This window comes from Chelon labrosus, assembly GCF_963514085.1.
Source record: "Chelon labrosus genome assembly, chromosome: 14".
Lineage (NCBI taxonomy): Eukaryota > Metazoa > Chordata > Actinopteri > Mugiliformes > Mugilidae > Chelon > Chelon labrosus.
In genome coordinates, this window is record NC_140347.1 from 13,621,955 (window position 1) to 13,642,895 (window position 20,941).

The window sequence follows — 20,941 nt, forward strand, 5'->3', positions numbered from 1 at the left end:
AAGAGACAAATGGTGTCAGGATTTGCATTTAACCATGAATTAATGCATCTGAATATTGTGTGTGGACATCATTAATAGGTGGTTATCTCTGCTGCTCATCTAACTAACCAGGAAGGCACAGAGGTGGTCTCTGACAGTCTCCAGCTCCTGAGGTACCGTCACTGACTGAGTTGTCCAGAACTCCAGCCTGTCCAGAGCCGTATGCAACCAGTGGCTCAACTCTGCCGACTCACTCTGGTACCTTTACAAACACACAGGACAAAATAAGAGAGATTTAGGGGATACTTTTAACAAACAGGATTTGTGACAGACCAAAACAGTAAAGATGTGACTGACTCAAAGGGCTGTGTAATCAAAGATCCTGACCTGCTCCAGTGCTTGAGTGTCGAGTCAAGACGGTGCAACTCCTTGTTGACCTTAGTGGTGGAGGACAACCAGTGTTCTCCGAGCTGAGTCAGCTGGTTCTCCAGATCTGAACAGCCAACAGACAGAAGAAGCTTCTTGCCCTCCTCCAGAACCTGGTACAGTTGGGGCTGATGCTCTGTCAGACTGGACTTCAGACGCTACAAGAATGAGGATGACGGAATATTAACTCAGTCATACGAGAACCAGGCTTCAGCTGTCAAAGTAGGTAAAATGTCATAAAGAAGCTTACCTGGTAAAGACTGATTCTTTCAACAAGTCTCTCTTCTGTCTCCTCTACTAGACCCACAGTGGGGATGCTGCACTCCACAGCCTCCAGCTGTCTACAAAGAGCCTGATAGTCTTCGACGAGCCTGCTCCATGACTGTCAGAGAGAGGAGAAAGAATACTGTAATAATGTACTTTGAGTTTAAATTGAATGAACCGGCACGGCTACTTTTCCCTGCGATTCATTATTTTTACCTCCAGGATGCCCTCCAGCTCGACTCCCCTCCTGTGGGCCTGTTTGAGCACACTGTGGCCCGAAGCCATGGTTTCCTCCAGGGCTTGGCTTTCCCTCTGTGCCACCAGACCGGATACTTTGGTATAAAATGTCTGGGTGAGGATCATATGGCACTCCAGACCCTGGAAGAATTCCTGTATAAAGAAGAACATGTTTTAAATGAAAGACGAAATAGAGGAAAAGGATCAAAACCACATTATGGCGGTTAATAATCTACACAGTTTCATCACCATCCTTACTTTGTGTTTGTCTAGTAACATCTGGACCTCTATCACAGAAACCACTGTCATCTTTTGGTCGGCAGCCATCTTCTCCTGAGCAGTGTCCACCAGGTCCGAGAGATCACGAAGAGCAGCTTCATACTGAGCCTTCAGAGAGAAGCCGTGGTTCAGGCTACTCCGCCTGGAGCCCACCATGAGCACAAGCTCCTCGTATGCATCCTGAAAGGACCCGACAACATGTTAGACATGAACTATTTCAGCGCTGGAACATGGGACCTCGTGAAAGAGAAATAAAAAGTAATACTTGTAGTTTGAGTAGTTCCTGGTTGGAGGTTTGGTCAGATTGCTCTCCTCTGGTCTTCAGTTCAGTTACTCTCTGCTCAAACTCCCTCAGACTTTCCTCCACCTCAGACAACACCTACAAAAGACACAACATACTCACTTAAAAATTCTCTTTGCGGTGGTCTCTTAAGCTTGATAAATAATCTGTTCATTCTTTGTGCATCTGCTGTTGGTTGGTGTCACACCTCAATCTGTTTGGATGCAGGTCTGTCTGCAGTTGCATCCATCTTCTGCAGCAACTGGTGTTTACTTTCAGTCAGGGCTGTGAATAGCATCCTCAGTTCATTCTGTTGGCAAAGATAACAGTTTAAAGATAAAAAATAAAGATGCTAGCGGATGTATCATGAACAAAAGCTCAACAAAAATAAAATTTGGCAATGTAGCACTTTGGCTTTAAGACCTGGAAGGATGAGTGTTCCTGCAGTCTGTCCCTCATGCTGTCGCAGTGCTGTTCCAGGGCAGAGTCCAATAAGCCCATCCTCTCCTGCAGGCCTTCCAGTGTGTCTTCCATCAGGGCTCGTTCCTCTCCTCCACATAACCGTCCCACTCCTCCTCCCAGCAGGTCTCTACACTGGTTCACCTCCCTGGTTATCTCCTTCAGATGTTTATTCAGACCCTAACAGAGCAGCAGAAGTTGATTCATCTGTTCAGTAGGATTTATTTTTCTTTAGCAACATCTGTTAGCAGTGAGACTACAAAGGCTTTTAGTTAATAATAGTGTTAACTTTCCGCGATACTTATAAATCTTTATGAGTGATTGAAACTGTGTGAAGTGTGTGTTTGTTTCCTCCCACCTCTAGATTTGTGAGTTGTGTCTCTGTATCTTCAGACAGGAGCACAGGACCAGAAAGCAGCTGATTCTCAGCAGCATCTAACCAGGACGAGGCTGCTGATACTGCAGCATAAAGGTCCTGTTGGACCGATGCCCCTCCAAAAGAAGCTGCCAGCTTACTGTCACTGCCCGCTGCTTGCTGTGAGGAGGAAATACATATTCAAGAAAACACTGAAAGCTTCCAGTAAGAATGCTTTGGTTTAGTTAAAGACACATAAATGCCATAGCATTATCAAAGAGAGATGAAAATGAGAAATTGAGTGGTTTACCTCTTGGGTGATTCTTTCCAGAGTCTGGCTGCAGGCCTCAAACAAAGCTCTGGGGGAGCAAAAGTCCTGGCTGGCAGCCTCGCCTCTGAACACCATACTGGGACTGGACAGACGGGACCAGTGCAGCACCTGCACACAAAGAGTGAAACATGAGAACGATAAGAAGATCAGACCAACAGCAAACACAACAATGAAAGCGTGAAATTACATGAGAGGAAGAAAAAGTACCACTTAGCCTTAAATAATGACTTTCTAACAGCTCTTAAATTTCTTCAAATTTCACATAAAAACTGCACTTATTGCAAAAATAAACACTTTAATGCTTAAATTCATAAATCCACATTCTCTGGCTTGCATACCGGACTAAGCTGGTCTTGTTCCAGAGAGTTGAGGGAGAGCTGCAGCTTCGTGCTCTGATCTTTATTTAGGTTTTCCCATCTTTGTTTTAGCTTCTCCAGAGGAGACACGGTCTCATTCTCCAGCAAAACTCCACCAGGGATGGACACCTCACTGTGGGAGGGAGAGGAGGTGCTATCATTAGAGACATGCAGTATATATATACATGTCCCCTGCAAGGAAATTTAATGCAAGTGCTGTGGTGCGCAAAAAATCACAATTGTTTAAGATTTTTATATTTAATGGTGGAAGATTATATTTAAAATCTTTGATAAAATAACAATATATACCTGTCCCCATTGGGTGTGGTCTGTTGGTTAAGTAACTCTTCCCCAACACTGGCAACAGACTGGAGCAACCTCCTCTGCTCTGCCACTTGCTCCTGCAGCTCCTAGAAAGTATAAGCAGCCACGTGTCAGATTTATCTACAAGAAGTATCCACCTGACATGCAAGTTGACGCTTTAAGTTGAAAATGTACACATGGCATTCAAAAACATATATAAACAAAGAGAAGTAGAGCCTTTCTCTCACCCTTTGTCGAAGCAGGTTGTCGTGGTGCTGCTGTGTGCGTGTTGAGCGGGCCTGAGACAGCCAGTCCTGGACATTAGGACTCTGGGACAGAGATGAGTCAGGCTCGCTGTCCTCCTGCTCCTGCAATGAACCCTGGGAGAGAGATATAAATAGTAAAAAACTGTATGCAAATTAACATCCTGTAAATAACTTGTTTATGAAACAGAGACGTCCTACTGTAGCTTACTCAATATTTATGGAGGGATTTATTGGATGGGGACTGCAACCAAAGGGGCATGTTAAAGAAAGACTGCAAGTCAATTTGTTTAAATAAATTGCTGTGGAAACTGAGAGACTTTTGAGAAATGTTGTTTTTCTCAGAGGGGGACATGATGCAGAAACAAAAAAAGGTCATGTTGTGTCATCAGAAACACACCTGATGCATTTAGTGTTTGCATGTGATGAGTTAGCATCCTTTTTGTGCGGTGTCTGAGGCCCATTGTGAGACTCACAGGCTGTTGTTGTTCCAGAGTGGAAAACAGTGGACTTTTATTTAGGAGCATGAAATGGCCTTTAGTACTTTTTTACTCAATACTGCCATTGATGCGCAATCCAGCGTCACACAGCACGGACAATTTACACAGAAGCAGGGAGGAAGGGAAGCAGGGAAATGGCAAAACATGTGTGTGTGTGTGTGTGTGGAGGGTTAAGGCGGTGAAAGATATGGAGAGGAGATCTTAGATGGTGGGGGAACAAAACAAAACACACGAGCCTCCTGATCTCACCTGTATGTCGACCTGTTTGTCTTGCAGCATCTGCTGCAGCTCCACCAGGCTGTCTTTAAGAGAGCGCAGCTTGAAGGTGAGCTGCTCTGCCTCTCCTTTGGTCTCAGCCCGGCCCTCCAAAAGCAAGCTCTCGCTGTGGACGGATAGCTCTGACAGGTACGACACCTTCTGCTCGATCTCAAACAGCATGTTCTGGAGAAACACAAAACAGAAGCGACGTCTGCATTTTAATCCCTCGTCGTCTGTGTGTTTTCTCTCGGCGGCCCCTGCTTCATTTCTTAACAGAAACCAGAGGGATTGTCTGTTCCCATGTCCGGACAAAGTGTGAAAAGTACCGACAGTTGCATAGAAGTGGGAAAGAGGGGGGTTGAGGCTGTATCCCCTTCTTTCACACAGGGATACAAGGGTCCTTAGCAGGGATGGGGAGAATTTTACACAACAATACAGAGTGGCTCATAAAACTCTTTTCCTTCTTTTCCTTGTGTTTAGAGCTGTCACTTTGTTATTCAGCGAAAGGCAAAGAAACTCTCTTCTCTTTCAACTTTCTACTACTACAAAAAAAAAAGCCTCGGTGTGGTGTTTCAATTTAAATTTGAGGCAGTTTGCTATAGAACGATATAATGTGTGTAAAAGTTTGCGCACAGGAGTGTGTTTGATAAAGCACTGACCCCATGACATGCTCAAGGGGTTTTTAAGCTGCTTACTGTGTGGTGATTTCCTCGCAGCAGTGTTTCAGTGACCAGACGGTGGTTGTGAACAGCTAACACGGATAAATGAGTCAAACAAAACTGTGAAGCAAAAATGATCCTATTTTCTGAACTGATAATTTTATCCCTTCATCTGGAATCATGTTTTAATCATATTTAGTCAAAGCTTTTTACATTTCATCCTTATCTTCACAGCTTCATTCACTACTCAAGTTCCTCTATTTCAGTGTTTTACTCAATCTATATCTATAAGCTCATAAGCAATTACATATTTTGCCATGTTCATTGTATCTACACTGGAATCAGACAGTTTTTATCCCCCGGAGAGGGAGCTCTGCCAAGTCTGGACTTTTAGACCTGAGCGCCATTGGAGGCATATGTGAGCTATAATCAGCTTACTGTCTCCCAGCTGCTTCAAAACAATGATTTCCTTTGCCTGGCCAACACGACAAACGTTATTAGAGCTGAGAAGTCAATTATGGAGTGTCATAGGATGAATGTACATGTGAGCCAAGCAACACATGAATAATAATAAAATGTAGTATACTGTATGCAGATTAAAATGTGGTGTCTAGGCTCTGACATGACTGCCCGCAAAGATCACCTCAAGTGACGAATTACTCCAAAATTGCATTAGATCAAGAGCTTGACATCGGCAACTACGAGGAATCCCGTGTGCGTATGGACCAAAAGGATCAAATGCCGCAGGGAAAACTCCCAAGAGGCACAGTTTTTGACATACGGTAGTAAAACAAATTAGTGGGTCATCAAATTATGCCAAGATGAGTCACATGGAATAAAAAACAGTTGTTTCTGTGTGCTGTGTAAGGCACAACTAACGTAAAACTAAACCTTCAGTGCAATATTAGTTAAGACATAGAAGCATATAAGCCTTTATGAGGGCACCACCACTGCTGCTAATTACCCCACAGATCGAGGTGACGTTACCATGGAAACGCGGTCAAGCGGGGAACAATGCTGACGAGGCCGATGGAGGAATGTTTGAGAACAAGACTCTGGGTCGCATCTTAATCCTAATCCCTGTGTCTCAATCAATCCTAAAACAAATGCTTGCTTATTTGGACATAAGGAGCTTGTTATTTTGAAGTTATTTTGAATTCTTTTGACGTTGAAGGGAAAGTTTTAAGTGGTTTCTGAGGATGAAATAGTCCATGTGCGGCTAAAATAGCGGTAATGAATCCAAGGATAAGTGCTGTTTCTGGAACAGTGAAGAGGACAGATACTTCTCTCATAATACAACTGTAGGACACAGACGTTTATACTGTGCCTGGGGAAACAATAAGAACTCATATACAAAGGTTTCCTTCACTGTGTCAGCTGAGAAAAATCATCACTTACCAGGAGAAAATTCACAAAATTTACTATGTCATCCTTTATGTACCAACTTTAGATACACATTAAATTATCCGAGGGGATATGTCAGCCTCACCTGACAGTCTATGAGCTGCTCCTCCATGTCCAAGTCTTCATTTTGCGGCTGAAGGGCAGAGCTGAGAGTAGCTCGAGTGCTGAGCAGCCAGTGGTCGAGCTCCTCTGCCTCACTGTGGTAACGCTGCAGCGCCTGTTCCTGCCGCTGTTCTTCCAGCTGTTCACTTAGTTTCTCCTGCAGGGGTCAATGCAACGAGCATGTTAGGATTCTCAGGTAATGCTCACCAGAAAAGATAAAGTAGAAAAGAGCACGGGAATATGGGAGATACTCTAGTGCCCACCTCCAGCAGCTGCCTTTTTCCAGAAGCCTTCATTCGAATAGTGGCCATCCTCTCTCCCAGTACGGTGAGCGTCGACTGGAGGGCCAGTTGGTCGGCAGCCTCCCCATCACTGTCGCTGTCTGCCAGCTCCTCGGAGAAACACGTCTGCAGCTCTCCAATCTCATCCTGCAGCATCATTATCTCGTCCATCAGGGCCTGAACAGACAGAAATGGAGGAGAGTCGAAATAAAAACAGGGGAAAAGGAAGCCGGGAATCGGTGAAGGGAGAAGAGGAGACAGAAAAGAAGAAGAAGATGGTGACACAGCAGTAAAAGAGGGTTTGTCCAAATGTTCTGACAGTAAGAAGGGACTGTATCAGCTGTTGGCATAGCAACTGAGAACAGTGCCATGCAGTCTGTGCAACCACTGCACGGCCTACAGCGATATTAAAGCCCTCAATCATTCTCTGTTTTCCCAGAGCAGCCTCGTTTTATGTCATATACTGCTACTTGCACAATCATCACCACATCTGAAGTGCACTCTGATTACTGGCCCCTTTAATCCAGGCATCATGAAAACTCCCCCAGTGTCTCCAGCTCTATCACCTGGTGTGCGGCCATCTGACTCTCAGGGGTCTTGTTGGGCTCCAGTCCTTCACTGAGCGCCCCCTCGATGGACTCCATCTTGGTGGAAATGGACTGAAGAGACTCCTGGTAGTGCTGCTGCCGCTCCAGAGCCTCGTACAGGCTCTTCTGCTTTTCACTGATCTGTGGTAGGAGAGTTGCGGCGGCAGATTAATAGACTTCCCTGATTGTATGGTAGCTCTCATAACAGCGAAACCCATATTCAGCTGTGAATTGTGCAGAGTTTCAAAACGAAAACAGCAAGAGGTGGATTAATTAAAATCTATTTCTGCAGCTGCTCATGTAAATATTTGCTGAATCTAGAAATAAAACTCGTATGTCATGTTTACTGCGACGTCTCTCAGTCGAATGAAGCTGACGAGGTGACGTACCACATTCTTGAGTGTTTCCCAGGACCTCTGCAGGTCATCCAAATTAGCAGCGCTGGTTTCCATAGACGGGTCGTACAGCTCCTGGAGGGGTGCTCGGCTCAGTGCCCCTCGACCCTGCGTGATGACGACACAGTGAGTGAGGGTTTCATTCATTCATATATGCTACAGCATGCGATGGTTCTGATACGTACAGTATGTCTTTAAACATACCATCAAAAATAAACTTGTATTACCACATTAGGATCAATTATAATGTACATGCGGTGTTGAACATATGTGCTAATTATTGCTGTACACATTCTCAGTCAATCAGGTCATGGTTTATCCAAAAAACAAAGCTAAAACAAAGACTTGTAGACTTTTCTTAAGGCCTACAAGTCTTGTTACCTTTGTAATTAGCTTTCTTTTTTGTGCTACTTAGTATTATACATATTAATATGAAACGTTAAACCAAAATGTCTTTGTTCCTGTTGTCTAATTTAAAAAAAAAAATCACAGGACGCCACATTTCCCTTGAAATAAACAGTTGAAACTGGCAGCTGAATCCAGCATGTCATGATAAATGATATGATCTGTTACGGTCAGTGAGACACACAATCAGATAATGGGTTAAAAAATATGTAACAGTAGTAAGCACTTTCTCTGTGGGACGTTTTCACCACAGCAGCAGCAGCAGCAGCAGCAGCAGCAGTGTCTGGTTAATGCTCCATTAGCTTAGAAACTCGCTCCCCTCATATCCAGCTCTCCAGCCGCCTTTGACCTTATTTTCTTTTACGCTCAGCAAAACCTCCTGAGACATAAATACTGTATTGCACAACAACAATTTAAAAAGAAACCAACCATGACCTTTGCTGCTCATTCCAGAACAACAAAGTGCTGTCTCTTCACTGCGGCCACACTCAGTGCGCGCGCACAAGTAGTCGCAGATTGCCCAGAAGGGCTGACTAATGTAGCTTGTGTTTATAAAATGACACATTCTCATTATTATCACAGCAAAAAAAAAAAAACACAAGTGGCAAACTAAACGTCTTTAGCAAAGTAAATAGCAAAAGAAAAGCAGGGACAGCGTAGCAAATCTCCAGCTGATTCAAACGTACAGTGTTTATAGTGGTGATGACTGGGAGCTCATTGTTTGGTGGTGGAGAGAATGGCAAGGGAGGAGGTGCAGGAAGAACATGTCCCATTGACAAGTAGCTTGGCCACATATTTAGTATTCTTAAAATCCTGTACAGATTAAAGTACTTTACAGTAGCGTCAGTATGATTCAGTATAAGCTACTTGTTGTGTCCATCACTGACAGACATTCGCATTAAACCAAATATTCCAGAAGATGGAGAATACTACAAACTAAATATGGGTAAAATATAATCGATGTTGATGAGTGAACAGTGAGGGTTAAACCAGACGGTGGTAGTATGGAAGATGGGCAGGTGAGGTGGTGCTGCAGGGCTTCGGAGGTTACCAGGACGGGATCTGGAGTACCTGGTTAAGAGGAGCGTCAGCGTTAGCCCCCGGAGAGGGGGAGCGGCAGGCAGGGGGAGAGGAGACCTCGCTGTTGGTGCCCTCCTCCCCTGACTCCTCTGTCACGGGGGAGAGGAGTGTGTGGCAGCGGCCGGCTGTCATCTAGCCACGCAAACGCACACGTCGCAAACAAAAAAAACACACACACACACACATCAAAGAAGCAGGGCGAAGAAAACGGGGAGGGGGACCAAAACAGAACACAAACAGATCAAAGGAGTGAGGAGACAGGGAGAGAAAGAGAAAGAGAAAGAGAAAAAGAAAAAGAGAGAGAGCATAAAAATTAATAGGGGAGTGCAGGTTAGGCAGAGTGCAGTGAGCACACGCACACTGTTGATCAGTCGGACAGTGAGTAATCAAATAACACAGAACCATTAGATCACATTACTGCTGTTGACGCTGAATGCTGCGATACTTTTGCCAGAGCGCAGCATTAAAGAGAAATAAAGTCAGTGTGATAGCGAACGAGCAAACACAAGACTCCACTGGCAACGAATGAGCCACTTGGAGTTTTTACAGGATGCATCAGGGTAAAGGAATGGCCCTGACCAGGAAGTTTAATACAGTAAGTCAACACACACACACACACACACAGAGTGATCGGTCACACCACACACTTACTCACACACACTGTAGAGTTACAGCTTCAGAACCGCAGTTATTTCCTTTTCAGCCCAGATGTAAATCCAGATATCCCCCATATCACAAAGGATTTCTTATATGTCTAAGTAGGATTTTAAGTAATAGTCTGCATAAGAAGAGACGCAATTACTTTAACAGGTATGTTTAAAGCAGGATTAAACCGCATGGACAGTAAGAAGTAATCTTATGGAAATCCCCAGGAGTATCAAGGCCCAAACAAAAGATAGCTGAAGCATGGCATAGCTAAGAGAGAGGGAGCTACGAGAGCCTGGTGCCAGAGAATACAGTAGCAGCAGCAGCGGCTGTCCTAGAAGCAGCACAGTTGTTGCTGTGCCTACATGCTTTCGTAGAGAGGCAGAGCTGAAATGTGAGCCAAGCCCTACTGGGCTGCATTCTGGCAGCTAATGCAGAACTTGGTCGACTGACACAGGACTTTGTTATATTTGGAAGAATTTTGTCCCGGGTTTTTATGATGCAACGCGATGCAACAAGCAGCATCTGCACACTGGTATTTGTGGGAAACTCAGCGGTTTAGCGTAGTGGGGTTTGTTTAAACTCAGCAGTGCTGCGATAACTGTGTCCGACGGTGAGAAATAAAGCATACCAAGTCTCCATGTAACACGTCTATCACCATTCTTGTCTCACACACAGAGAAACACACACACCCATGCAGTAATATCCTGTTTCCTGGTCTGCTAAGACTTAACACACAACAAAAAACAGAAACCCGGCAACGGCAGAAAAAATCTGATTCAGAAACAAAGCCGCAGAGGCAGAATGAAGTGAGGCGGTAACTTATGTGTGAACGCATGAGAAAAATGAATGATGAGACAGTAGCAGGCAGACAGACAGATTCAGGCTAACGTGAGGCACAGGGCAAGGTGTCGGTGCAGTGATACACAAGATGAGAGGGAGGATGAGAGGAAATGGGTTTTTTTGTGCACTACAAAAACTACGCACGGAAAGAAGAGAGTATCATGAAAGGGATGAAGGGATGCAAAAGCTTTAGCAGCTTAAGATGTTTTGATATTTATCCCTCACATAGGACCAAGAGGGAGACATCTGACTGGTCCCAAATTCATCGTTTAGCAGCTCAAACAGCCAGATTCCTAAAAAATATTTTGACTGACAAGAAGAACAAGAAGCCCATAGACACATGGCCTCTACAGATCTTCACACTAAGTACAGGATGACTAAGTAGACACACATAAGGCCATGCAATTTAGGTAGGTTTTTATCTTTTTGTAAACTTGTAATTGAATTGTACAGATACAACCGCACGCTGTTAACAGGGGAAATAAGATTTGTGGAGTTAGACCCATAATTGTGTTGGTCATCCGAGGACAACCTCTAACTTTGTAATACTTAAGTTAATTACAATGCTTTGGAATGAACTGCATGAACCCTCTAGCAACCCCCAAAAAGATCTCACTGATTGGGACAGTCAGGAGAAACAGAGGCTCCAACTTACGCAAACACAGAGAGATACACACAACGCATGCATTGTGTACCATGTGTGAGTCTCGGCGTGATTGTGCATATCCAAAAAAGGCATTGCCACTCACCATGACGACAGAGGGGTGCGCTGGAAGCTGCTTGCCGGCAGCTGCGGTGGCGCTTGCCACAGCGCTGGGCAGCTCCTCATCACTCAGCTCCTCCATGCCATCCGAGAGGCCCTCCACCTCGCTGACGGTCAGCAGCATGGTGGCGTGCTTCGCCTTCACCGTCAGCATCTTACACTTGGAGTGGAGCGAGGCGATCTGCTCCTGGTAGCCACGGATCTTCTGGGCTAGCTCCTGTCAGAACATCCCCACAAAAAACAGAAAACAACCACCACCACCCCCCCCAGGATGAGAAGAGTGTGGTTCAGTCCACAACAGCAGCAGATCAAATAGTTCCTGGTTCAAATAGGATCCTGCAAAAAAAAAAGGGGGGTGGCTGAGTCGGTTCAGCGTTGAATGTGGTGCCGGTGTGAGGGCAGCAAGTGGAGCAGGGGACGCATTCTCTCCCCTCCCGGTCTCTGGCGTTTGGCTTCACAGAGTGTAAGTGTAGAAAGAGAATAGCACTGCCTCACTCTCTCTTTTTTCCCCCCTCTGCCTCTCTCTCTCTCTCTCTCAGAGCCTCAGAGCCAATCCGAGCAGAACAGCGGCGGATGACTCAGATCGCGGTGAAGCTAACAGACAGGATGTTTGGTTGAGACGGAGACCCTAGCAGAAATAGTTCAAAATCCCTCAAACACTCCCTCTCGTACACATCCACGAATGGCAGGGAAAAACAGGAAGTGATCTCACTGCCCGCCCCTCTTCCCCCCCCCCCCCCGCTTCCTTTGACTGCCGCTTCCTTCTTCCACCAATCCTCGGGGCAGACTCCTCTCAACAAAAGAGAGACGCAAGGAAAGAGGGAGTGTTTACAGGGAAAGAATGACAGAGATGGTGTCAAATTACTGCTATGCAATGAGCCGGGAGGCCGGGTCCAGCTCCTCCTTACTTCACCCTCCCTCCCTTCCCCTTCTTTCTCCCTCTGTCCCACAGATGGTCAATGCAGTGATAATCAGGTCATGTGACTAACTGGGCCAGTGGAGTTGCAGCTATCTGCTCCGCTCAGAGATCAATCTTTAACATAAACAAACTGACATGCCAAGCCACTTCTAGAGTAAATCTGCCAGAACCATGCAGGGTTCAAGTTAAAAATGTAATATAAACTCTTGATGCCTGGAGATTTGAGCCGTTTCTCTGCAAATCTTTGCTCCCCCCCCTTTCTTTTTCTCGATTTCCTCTCTCCGCATGGGAGATCAAACGCACTTACTCAGCAGAGTGAAACTCCCATAGCAAGCACACAGCTTGAATAACCCAGGTGAAAACCATCCGACTGTGCCATCTATCTGTGCAGCTTATGTCTACATGCACCATCAGATAAAGGAGGAATGTGCATGGGTTGTTTGCAGTATTCTCCTTGAATTGCTGTGACTGCTGTTTGAAAGAAAAAAATCTGTTTCTATTTATTTACACCCTGAGAAATGCAAAACTGACACCCTTGGTTACTAAAGCTGCTTTAAGGTACACAGTATTTGTATTTCCTGGTGCCACAACTTCTCTTTTTCTTTTGCTATTTTACACTGTGACGGCGTAAATACAGTGACTCAGCTTCCCTGTTTCACTATCAGGGCTCTTTGATATTAAAGTTGACCCCAATAGAGAAGAAGTTTCATCATTTTCAAACATGCTACCCTCTGACGAACTTCGCAAATCTTGAAAAATGAAATATGTGTGGCACTCATCTACAATCAGCCAAAATATTAAGCCCGCCTGGACAAAATCACTGTAAATACACTGTTGCATCTCTTTATCTTAGCGCCTGTCTGTCAGTGACTGGGATACATTAGGCGGCGAGTGAACGCTTTGTCCTCGGTGTTGATGTGTTACAAGCAGGAAAAACTGGCACCAGGAAGTGAAGGGTGGCCTGTGTGGTGCGACACAACATGTTCGACGTGTGGGTGTGCTTGGTCTGCAACAATGTTCAGGTGGTGGGACGTGTGAAAGTAACATCCACATAAATTCCAGGACCCTGGCTACATCGTAGTACATCATAATGTGATTATTGTTGTAATTCGTCTGCTGGTTTTGTGGCTGATCGGTGTATAATGATATTTTAAGTTCGATGAACTTTGAGGCAGCAGTTTAGAGTTTGAGGAAAGTCTCTTTCCAGTTTCAACATGACAGTTGTGTCTGGACACAAACTAAGGTGAATATTTTACAAGTTCAGCACTGAACAGCTTCACTGCCCTGTACTTAAACCTCATCAAACACTTTGAAAGCCTCGTTGCCCAAAGTCCAACGGCACAGCTGCTCTTGCCTCTTCTGTAAGATGTTCTCTTTAAAGAAGCATTTTGCTTATGACGCTCAACGTCTTGGATTAAAACTTAAACGCACTTCTAATAAAATGAGAAGAAGTGTGTGTCCTCTCGTACCTCATGGTGGTGTATCTGGGCCTGAAGTTCCTGTATGTTATTGGTGGAGACGGGTCGGTCCTGAATGATGCGGTGGGCTTCTTCAATTAATCTCTGGAGGTTCTTCACTTCCTGTTCATACTGCTCGTACTGCACCACAGCCTCCTGTCAGAAAACATACACCGTGATTTGCATTACTCGTCCCCGAAGGGAAATGATCTTTTCCTTTGCCTCTCTTCGAAAGTAGGGTCAAGCCAGCGTCACCTACATTAATCACCTGTCAGAGGAGCTTTATATATGCACAGTTTTTGTCACTGAGTGTGATCACGTGCACATTCTCGTGCGGCGTTTTCAAATCAGAATCAGGTGAGGTATGTTGGAAATCTCTTGTGTTCATTACACGATAAGATTCAGAGTATTTTGGCTAGAGTTTAAGATATGAGCAGAAGCAGTCTATCTCAAATATGACCATGAGCCAGAACAATGTGAGCACACGAAGGATTCAGTGTTTCAGTCCTTGCTGGACGTGACGTGTTTGGTTAAAGTCGCAAAGATGCTCTAGGTATTTGTCCTCTACATGGTCCCTGAAGTTCCTTGCTTCCTTCTTTGATGTTTAATCTTTGATATAATTAACTTCTGTTGGGGGCACAAAGAAAACACAGACATTCCTGAGAAGGCGTGTCGAGGCGCATCCACTCCAACGGGTGACAAAATAAAACTATTTAACGATTTAAAACTTATTTGTCTGAAAATCTGGAAAGACAAAATGTAATGTAATGTGACTGTTATTTGTATTTGTATGAACTTTGACTATAGTATTACTCTGTATATTGACTAAACTGTATATTACATGAACTTTGACTGATCTGATGACATTCATAATATCAGGATGCCCTCTACCTGCAGGATGTTGCATTGCTGGATGGTGGTATGTTGCAGTTGGCTGGCCTCTTGCTGCAGCGCCTGAGCTGTGCGGCAGATGGGCAGACTTGCCACTACCTCCTCTGGCAGCCGGAGGGCGCTCTGACACTGTTGCACCGCAGCTACCTGCTGCTTAAAGCCCTCCATTTCCACCAGCAGGCGCTTATAAAGGAGTAGAGAGGGGTCGTTAGGAAGGAAAAAGTAAATACAGAGTGACTGTTTTTTACATAAAAGCCTGCACATCATTTATATTTGAATTTGACGTGATTGTTGTGTTTACTTGTCTCTGTGTGAGCTGCTCTCTGAGACTGAGCTTGTTGAGGTCAGGGGAGGCAAGTGTGACCTGGATCTGGTCTACGGCAGCATGGAGGCTCTTAACCTCCGCCTCAAGACGCAACATGTCCTGATGAGACACACAGATACAGAAATATAACAAGCAAAGAAGAGAGCATACTATCAGTTATCTTTTATACATAAACAGTGGTAATCAGATCTGCTGATACAGACTTACTTTTTAAGATATTTAATCTTGCAAAAATGTTTTTTTTATTCCATTTGAGCTATGAATTCATTTGCAAATTGCAGCTGATGTAGATGTATTTCAAGTCACAGCAAATTAAAGTTGTGTTCTGCAGTCTGGGCCGAGAAAAACACGTAACTCACAGGAGGAATCGTAAACAGATTTCTAATGCACAATGTCATTAGCAACAATCAACAGCAGTCTGTCATCTGGGTACCAGCTGTATGGCAATCAAATTAGCGTGAAAGATGATTGCTGCACAGACTAAGACAGTGCATTCCATTATGATGTTGTAATACTGCGCGAATGACCATAAGGGGGCACTGTTGGGTTGTAGCTGTGGTGCGTTTGACTGTCTCTGAAGGGATGTTACACACGCAAAACGCTTTTTTTTTTCAACAACTTAACTATAATAAAGATATTTTTTTTGCTTGACTAAAAAGTGTTATTCACCTTTGCTGCATCTTGCAGACTCTGCAGGCGATTCTTAGCAGCTTGCTGCAGTTCTTCCGTGTGACTGCTGAGGTGTTTCACCTGCTGGCTCCACCCCTCCGTCTGCAACACATCCGCCAGCTGCCCCTCCCTCTCCCCCATGGCCTCCAAGTCGCCATGGAGACCTCGGCACTCTCGCAGCAACGCCTGTCACCGAAGGAACATAGTCTGAATTACAAGTCCAAGAGAGAGGAGCCTTTTCTCTTGTGCAATTATACTAATTAAGGCCGGCCAGCACAGTGCACCGTATGACATTTAAGTGGAAATTAAACAAGTGTGTGAATCTAATTATTTGTGGAGGATCTTCAGCTTTAATTGGTATTTATTTTTGTGCAAAAACAAACATGACATCCACCAGAGCTGTGTTTTTGCACAGAACCACAGCAGCTTTGAGACAAATTTTAGCTATTCACACTTACGGTGAGGCTCATTAAAACTCACTTGGTGCGCTCGTATCTGCTCCTGTAGGTGGGATGCAGAGCTCCAGACGATATTACCAGTGACCAGAGCCTCAGCTTTTTCCGTCCACCCCAAAATGAATTTCTTCATGCCCTGATATTCCTCCACCTGTCTTTCTGCCTGCTCATAGAAGAGAAAAAAGACCAAAAGGACAAAACACTTATTAGTTAATTAAATATTATGTATCCTGAGACTCCCTCTTTGGGCAAGCCTGCACGATATGTTAAACTGCATTTCCATCTCACCTTCTTCAGTCTATTGTTTCTGTCTTGGACCTGCTGCGTGGTGTGGCGCAGCACCTCCGTCAATTTGGCCACAGCATCACCCAGCTGTTTACACAACAGGGGGTTCTGCTCCCCAAACTCCTGCACAGCGACTCCTAACTCTGCCAGCGAGCTGCCGCAGGATTCACACTCCTCACAAAGAGCCTGGAGAGGGGAGGAGAGGAGAGGAGACAGTTACAGACACAGAGAAAGGAGAAGTCAGGTGGAGAGGGATCAAAGAACAAAGGGAAAAAGTAAAATATAAACCTCAGTTACCTATGAGCAGGGAGCTATCGAATCTCAATTTCAGAGTTTATTTTTATACGAATCAGTGTACAAGTTGTGGCATTTATGGGCCAGACTGTTTCTTGATCAAGGTCAACGCTTACTGACTGAATCACTGCTAACTGCATTTTCAAGTCTACAGATGGGAGTTTAAGAATAAACATGTCGCGAAGACAAAAAGAAGAGCAGGAGGGAAGGGGCTCAAACTCCCACCTGGACTACTCCACACAAAACTGGGTCACTCTTGAAGGCAAAATTCAGTTCATGCCATTCCAACTCTCTCACACTCATTAACCCCAACATCTGCAAAATGAATAGCCAATTTAACACGGGTTAATTGCTCTCTAATTAGTCAATCTGTCTGTTTGATTACTCTGGTCTCTTCTTTGGCCTCCTCCAGGTCGGCAGACTTGTCTTCCAGCTTTAGAGCGATGGTTTTCATCTTTGCCTCGATGTCCTGAAGTCTGGAGCTGAAGTCCTCTTTCACATCTCTGGTCTGCTGCACCTCCCTCTCCCTCGCCTGCACCTAAAAGTGACAGCAGAATTAAACACTGCGTTTATCTAGTATGAAACCAACCTGGTTTTACGCAACTCTATATGAGGATGAGAGGTTACCTGATCTTCGGCAGAGCCCAGAGCTAGAGCCACCTCAGCTAGCTGCATGCTGAGCTCAGAGGGAAGACCAGCTTGGAGGTCTTGGTACTTGGACTGCTGCAGCTCTGCCATACGCTCCACACTCTGCCGTCTGCTGATGACTTCACCATGTGCAGTCTACAAGACAAGCATCATCACATGAAAGACTGCAAATCCCTTTTTAGACTTCTCTGTTATACAATGTTTTATTGTAGCTATGTCCAAATAAGAAACAAAGGATACCGTTTTTGACAAGAGGTCGATTCCTAGCTGAAAACTGTGTCTGGGCTATGTGAGTCCACAGTGGCCTACCTCTAGCTCTTGCAGCAGTGAATCCAGGTCTGCAGTGGGACTCAGCAACAAGCCACGAGTGTCTTGGATCCAACCTTTGACTAAGCCCAGCTCTTTCTCAACGTCTTCTCTCTCCCTCAACTCCTGATGGACTTGAGCCCTGCTGGCCCGCACCTGTAGCACAAGGCTAAGGGAAGACACAGGAAAAGATTAAAAAATATATATATCTGACATAAATTACACAATGATTATAAATAAGTTGCAGTAACTTGTCTTGTTTCTGATGAAAACTAAATCCAAATATAGTCGGTAAAACATGTCAATGCACCAATTTGTGCTCACAGTTAATTTGTAGTAAGTTTAATTGTGACTGTTTTCAATATGCATTTTTTGTCCATATAAACTAATGCGTTTAATTTGTGCTTTCGGCTCTCAGCAGCACCCACAGCACTCACCTATCGTATTGCTCCTGCATGTTTCTGATCTCTTGCAGGCACTGCGTCTCCTCGTGCCCATTCTCTGTCTTTTTCTCCATCGCCTCCTCCTTCTCGTCCTCTCCTCTGAGGCTGCGAGTCTGCTGCCACAGCAGGGCCAGTATGGACTGCTCTCGCTCCACCTCCAGGCTGAAGGAGTCGTGGTACTCCAGGAGGCTCTGGAGCGCCGCCCTGGTGGCCGCCTTCTCAACGGTGCTGTCCGGGACACGGCTGTGGAGGTCTCTGGAGACGGAGTGCACCTTCTCCATCTAAGGGCCAGACGTTTGTGGTTAATAGTCTAATAATGGGCGGCATCTCCACACAAGAGATTCATCATGTTGTGTTCACAGTTTGCTTCCATGGATCAGAAAACCAACTAATAAAACTAGTTTCTATCATGAAAGGTCAAAGGGTTGTACAGTATATATCCCGCTTGGTGGCGGAGGTGTAGATTATCATGTAGTATGTTTATTTTGACTGATTTTGTGTATCCATGTGGCATATCAGCAATTTAAACCTCATAAATAAATAGAAATTACTAAAATAAAACAGTTTAAGGGCAAAATATCTCGTATTCTGTATTTCATGTGATTAAGTCTTTTAAAGCTCCATCTACAGTATATGTAACAGGGGTTTGTGTAGGTCAAAGGAATAAGCAATGAGTCCAGAGCGCAGAGAATGACATCATGTCCAGTCGAACAAAGAGACGATAGAAAAACAGCGGACAACGGGAATGTGCCACATACGAGGAAGTAACAGTTCCCAACGGTGTGTGACTTCATTTCCGTCTTAGCAACAGTGTTTTGTGGGTATTCTTGGAAGCTGACGGTATTCAAATGTGAAATGGGTCAAGAGGCGGGAAAAACGGTTCATGACACAGCGTTTTGGCAGGAAGAACCAACTGGCCCGAGGCCTAGAATTGCGTCACAGCACAATAACCGGTATTCAGCAGCGTTTGACCCAAATCTGCAGATGCAAGAACGGTTTGGTCGGCTTGTGTCTTACCAGGTGGACTTGTCTGTGAGTGCCGCTTCATTCGTAAATGTTGGCAATTCAGTAGAATGACTGTAGGAGACTAATCTTATCCGTATCCAAGCGTTTACCATAATATTTGAAGTACAAGTACAACCACATACAAGATGATTAATCTTCGTCTACCTTCTCGCTGAAGTTCCTCCACTCCCTCGCAGTGTCCTCCAGTGCCCTCTCTTGGGCTCGGGCCACACTGCGGAGCCTGGTCCACCGTTGCCACAGCGACGACACAGCGTGGCTGGTGACGGCTTTGCTGGGTTCAGAAATGATTTCCTCCAGCTCCGACACGTTCTCTCGTAACGCGTTTAGAGGCAGCTCCAGCAGGTCGACGTGGGCCACCAGAGACTGCAGTCAAACAACAGATAGGCACAACCTCCTAAATGAATACACGCTAATGAAATATTCATACGACACGATGGGAAACTCTCTCCTAAAAGTTACTAGTCCTCAGACACACAAACAAACAAACAAGAAACAAGGCATAAACACTCCACTGTTTAAATATTCATGTGCAGCTGCCATGATAAGAACAAATGTTGGAATTTAGCGTAACAACCATGTGGGACACAGCTCATGTAAGTTTGATGATTTCCGTAAATATCTGTTTGTACTCCGAGCGTAACACAGAGACCCACCTTGTATCTTTGACACTTATCCTCAGCCTGGTGGACACTTATGGCTTTAGCTGTAGTGAACATGGTCATCTTGCTCTCTGAATCATTCATCTGTTCAACCAGTGTGTCCTTCTCATATTGGAAGGAGCTCCACAGAGTTGCAAACCTGAGGAAAGTGACATAAAAATATGAAGAATAGAAATGTAAGAATCAGTGTAAATGTTGAAAATAAACTGTACATGGACAGTTGTTTCTACTCTCTGCACATAAATAAGCAACAGTGAACATGACACACACCTCTGCAGCACTTCTCCGTGAGCATCCACTTGCTGTTTGACTTCTGCGTTTCTCAGCTGCATTGTCTGAAGCTTTTCTCTGAGCCCACTCATTGCTCCTGCTGCCACAAAATCCTCCAGCAGAGGCTCCAAAGTCCTCAGCTCCTCTAAACCAGCGAGAGCGCTCTTTTCCTGTGCTGAAATTTCTTCGAGGTCCCGAGCACACTCGGTCTGGTTCTCCAGCTCCACCCCTGAGCTCGCTCTCTGGAGCAGAGCAGCAGCGGAGTCCAGCCATTTCTGCACGGACTGCAGAGATAAGTGGTGCCTCTGGACCAGAGAAAGAGCTTGATCCACAGCCAGCTAGATAGAGTATGCACAAGGTGATTTAATTAACTTCAGCTTACTATTTGAAGTTCTTTGCATAAATATATGTGTGCGCATGCTTCAGTCGTAAAACAACCATCTCTAAGACATATGTTTTCTGGAGAAAGTTTCTCCACTCATCCAAGTGGCTCCTTCATTTCTGCAAGAACTGGAAAAATGAAGAAGCTACTTGGACTCAGACCAAGTCTAGCTGCCAGCTGTTTTAGATATACAATGACTTGCATAATCGAGAATCCTGACAGATATACGACAGTCTTGTATATAAAACGCGAACATACGGTGTGTCTGCCGATGTGCAGATGTTTTACAGTACCACCGTTTAACTGTAATGATATGTAACGACGCTTTCCAAATTTTAGAATCTGCTTCTGGAGATCCCAAGATCAAAGGTCAAAAATCCTCCACAGTGAGAAATGACGGTTTCCACTTTTCCTCTAAAAATCTTCATAAAATTAGAATTGTATGACTTTCACTTATT

The 20,941-nt window shown here is 44.8% G+C and overlaps 1 protein-coding gene across 1 annotated transcript in view; it reads right to left on the reverse strand.

Annotated features, from left to right (window-relative positions):
* The window catches only part of syne1a (spectrin repeat containing, nuclear envelope 1a), a 109,754-nt gene that overhangs the window by 22,633 nt on the left and 66,180 nt on the right, over positions 1–20,941 (reverse strand). Inside the window, exons 79-111 of the mRNA XM_084560081.1 lie at positions 20,102–20,439; positions 19,826–19,970; positions 19,317–19,535; positions 18,141–18,427; positions 17,707–17,872; positions 17,377–17,532; positions 17,135–17,287; positions 16,459–16,641; positions 16,196–16,333; positions 15,716–15,901; positions 15,023–15,145; positions 14,722–14,904; positions 13,843–13,986; positions 11,441–11,671; positions 9,195–9,335; positions 7,713–7,826; positions 7,303–7,464; positions 6,719–6,913; positions 6,439–6,612; positions 4,282–4,473; positions 3,518–3,649; positions 3,276–3,376; positions 2,949–3,099; positions 2,590–2,718; positions 2,283–2,459; positions 1,889–2,104; positions 1,674–1,775; positions 1,451–1,564; positions 1,165–1,365; positions 886–1,059; positions 656–787; positions 367–563; positions 109–241 (exon numbers count right to left, since the gene is read on the reverse strand). Of these exons, the coding sequence (XP_084416207.1) occupies positions 109–241; positions 367–563; positions 656–787; positions 886–1,059; positions 1,165–1,365; positions 1,451–1,564; positions 1,674–1,775; positions 1,889–2,104; positions 2,283–2,459; positions 2,590–2,718; positions 2,949–3,099; positions 3,276–3,376; positions 3,518–3,649; positions 4,282–4,473; positions 6,439–6,612; positions 6,719–6,913; positions 7,303–7,464; positions 7,713–7,826; positions 9,195–9,335; positions 11,441–11,671; positions 13,843–13,986; positions 14,722–14,904; positions 15,023–15,145; positions 15,716–15,901; positions 16,196–16,333; positions 16,459–16,641; positions 17,135–17,287; positions 17,377–17,532; positions 17,707–17,872; positions 18,141–18,427; positions 19,317–19,535; positions 19,826–19,970; positions 20,102–20,439 (5,589 nt within the window). The remainder of the gene's footprint in view (positions 1–108; positions 242–366; positions 564–655; positions 788–885; positions 1,060–1,164; positions 1,366–1,450; positions 1,565–1,673; positions 1,776–1,888; positions 2,105–2,282; positions 2,460–2,589; positions 2,719–2,948; positions 3,100–3,275; positions 3,377–3,517; positions 3,650–4,281; positions 4,474–6,438; positions 6,613–6,718; positions 6,914–7,302; positions 7,465–7,712; positions 7,827–9,194; positions 9,336–11,440; positions 11,672–13,842; positions 13,987–14,721; positions 14,905–15,022; positions 15,146–15,715; positions 15,902–16,195; positions 16,334–16,458; positions 16,642–17,134; positions 17,288–17,376; positions 17,533–17,706; positions 17,873–18,140; positions 18,428–19,316; positions 19,536–19,825; positions 19,971–20,101; positions 20,440–20,941) is intronic.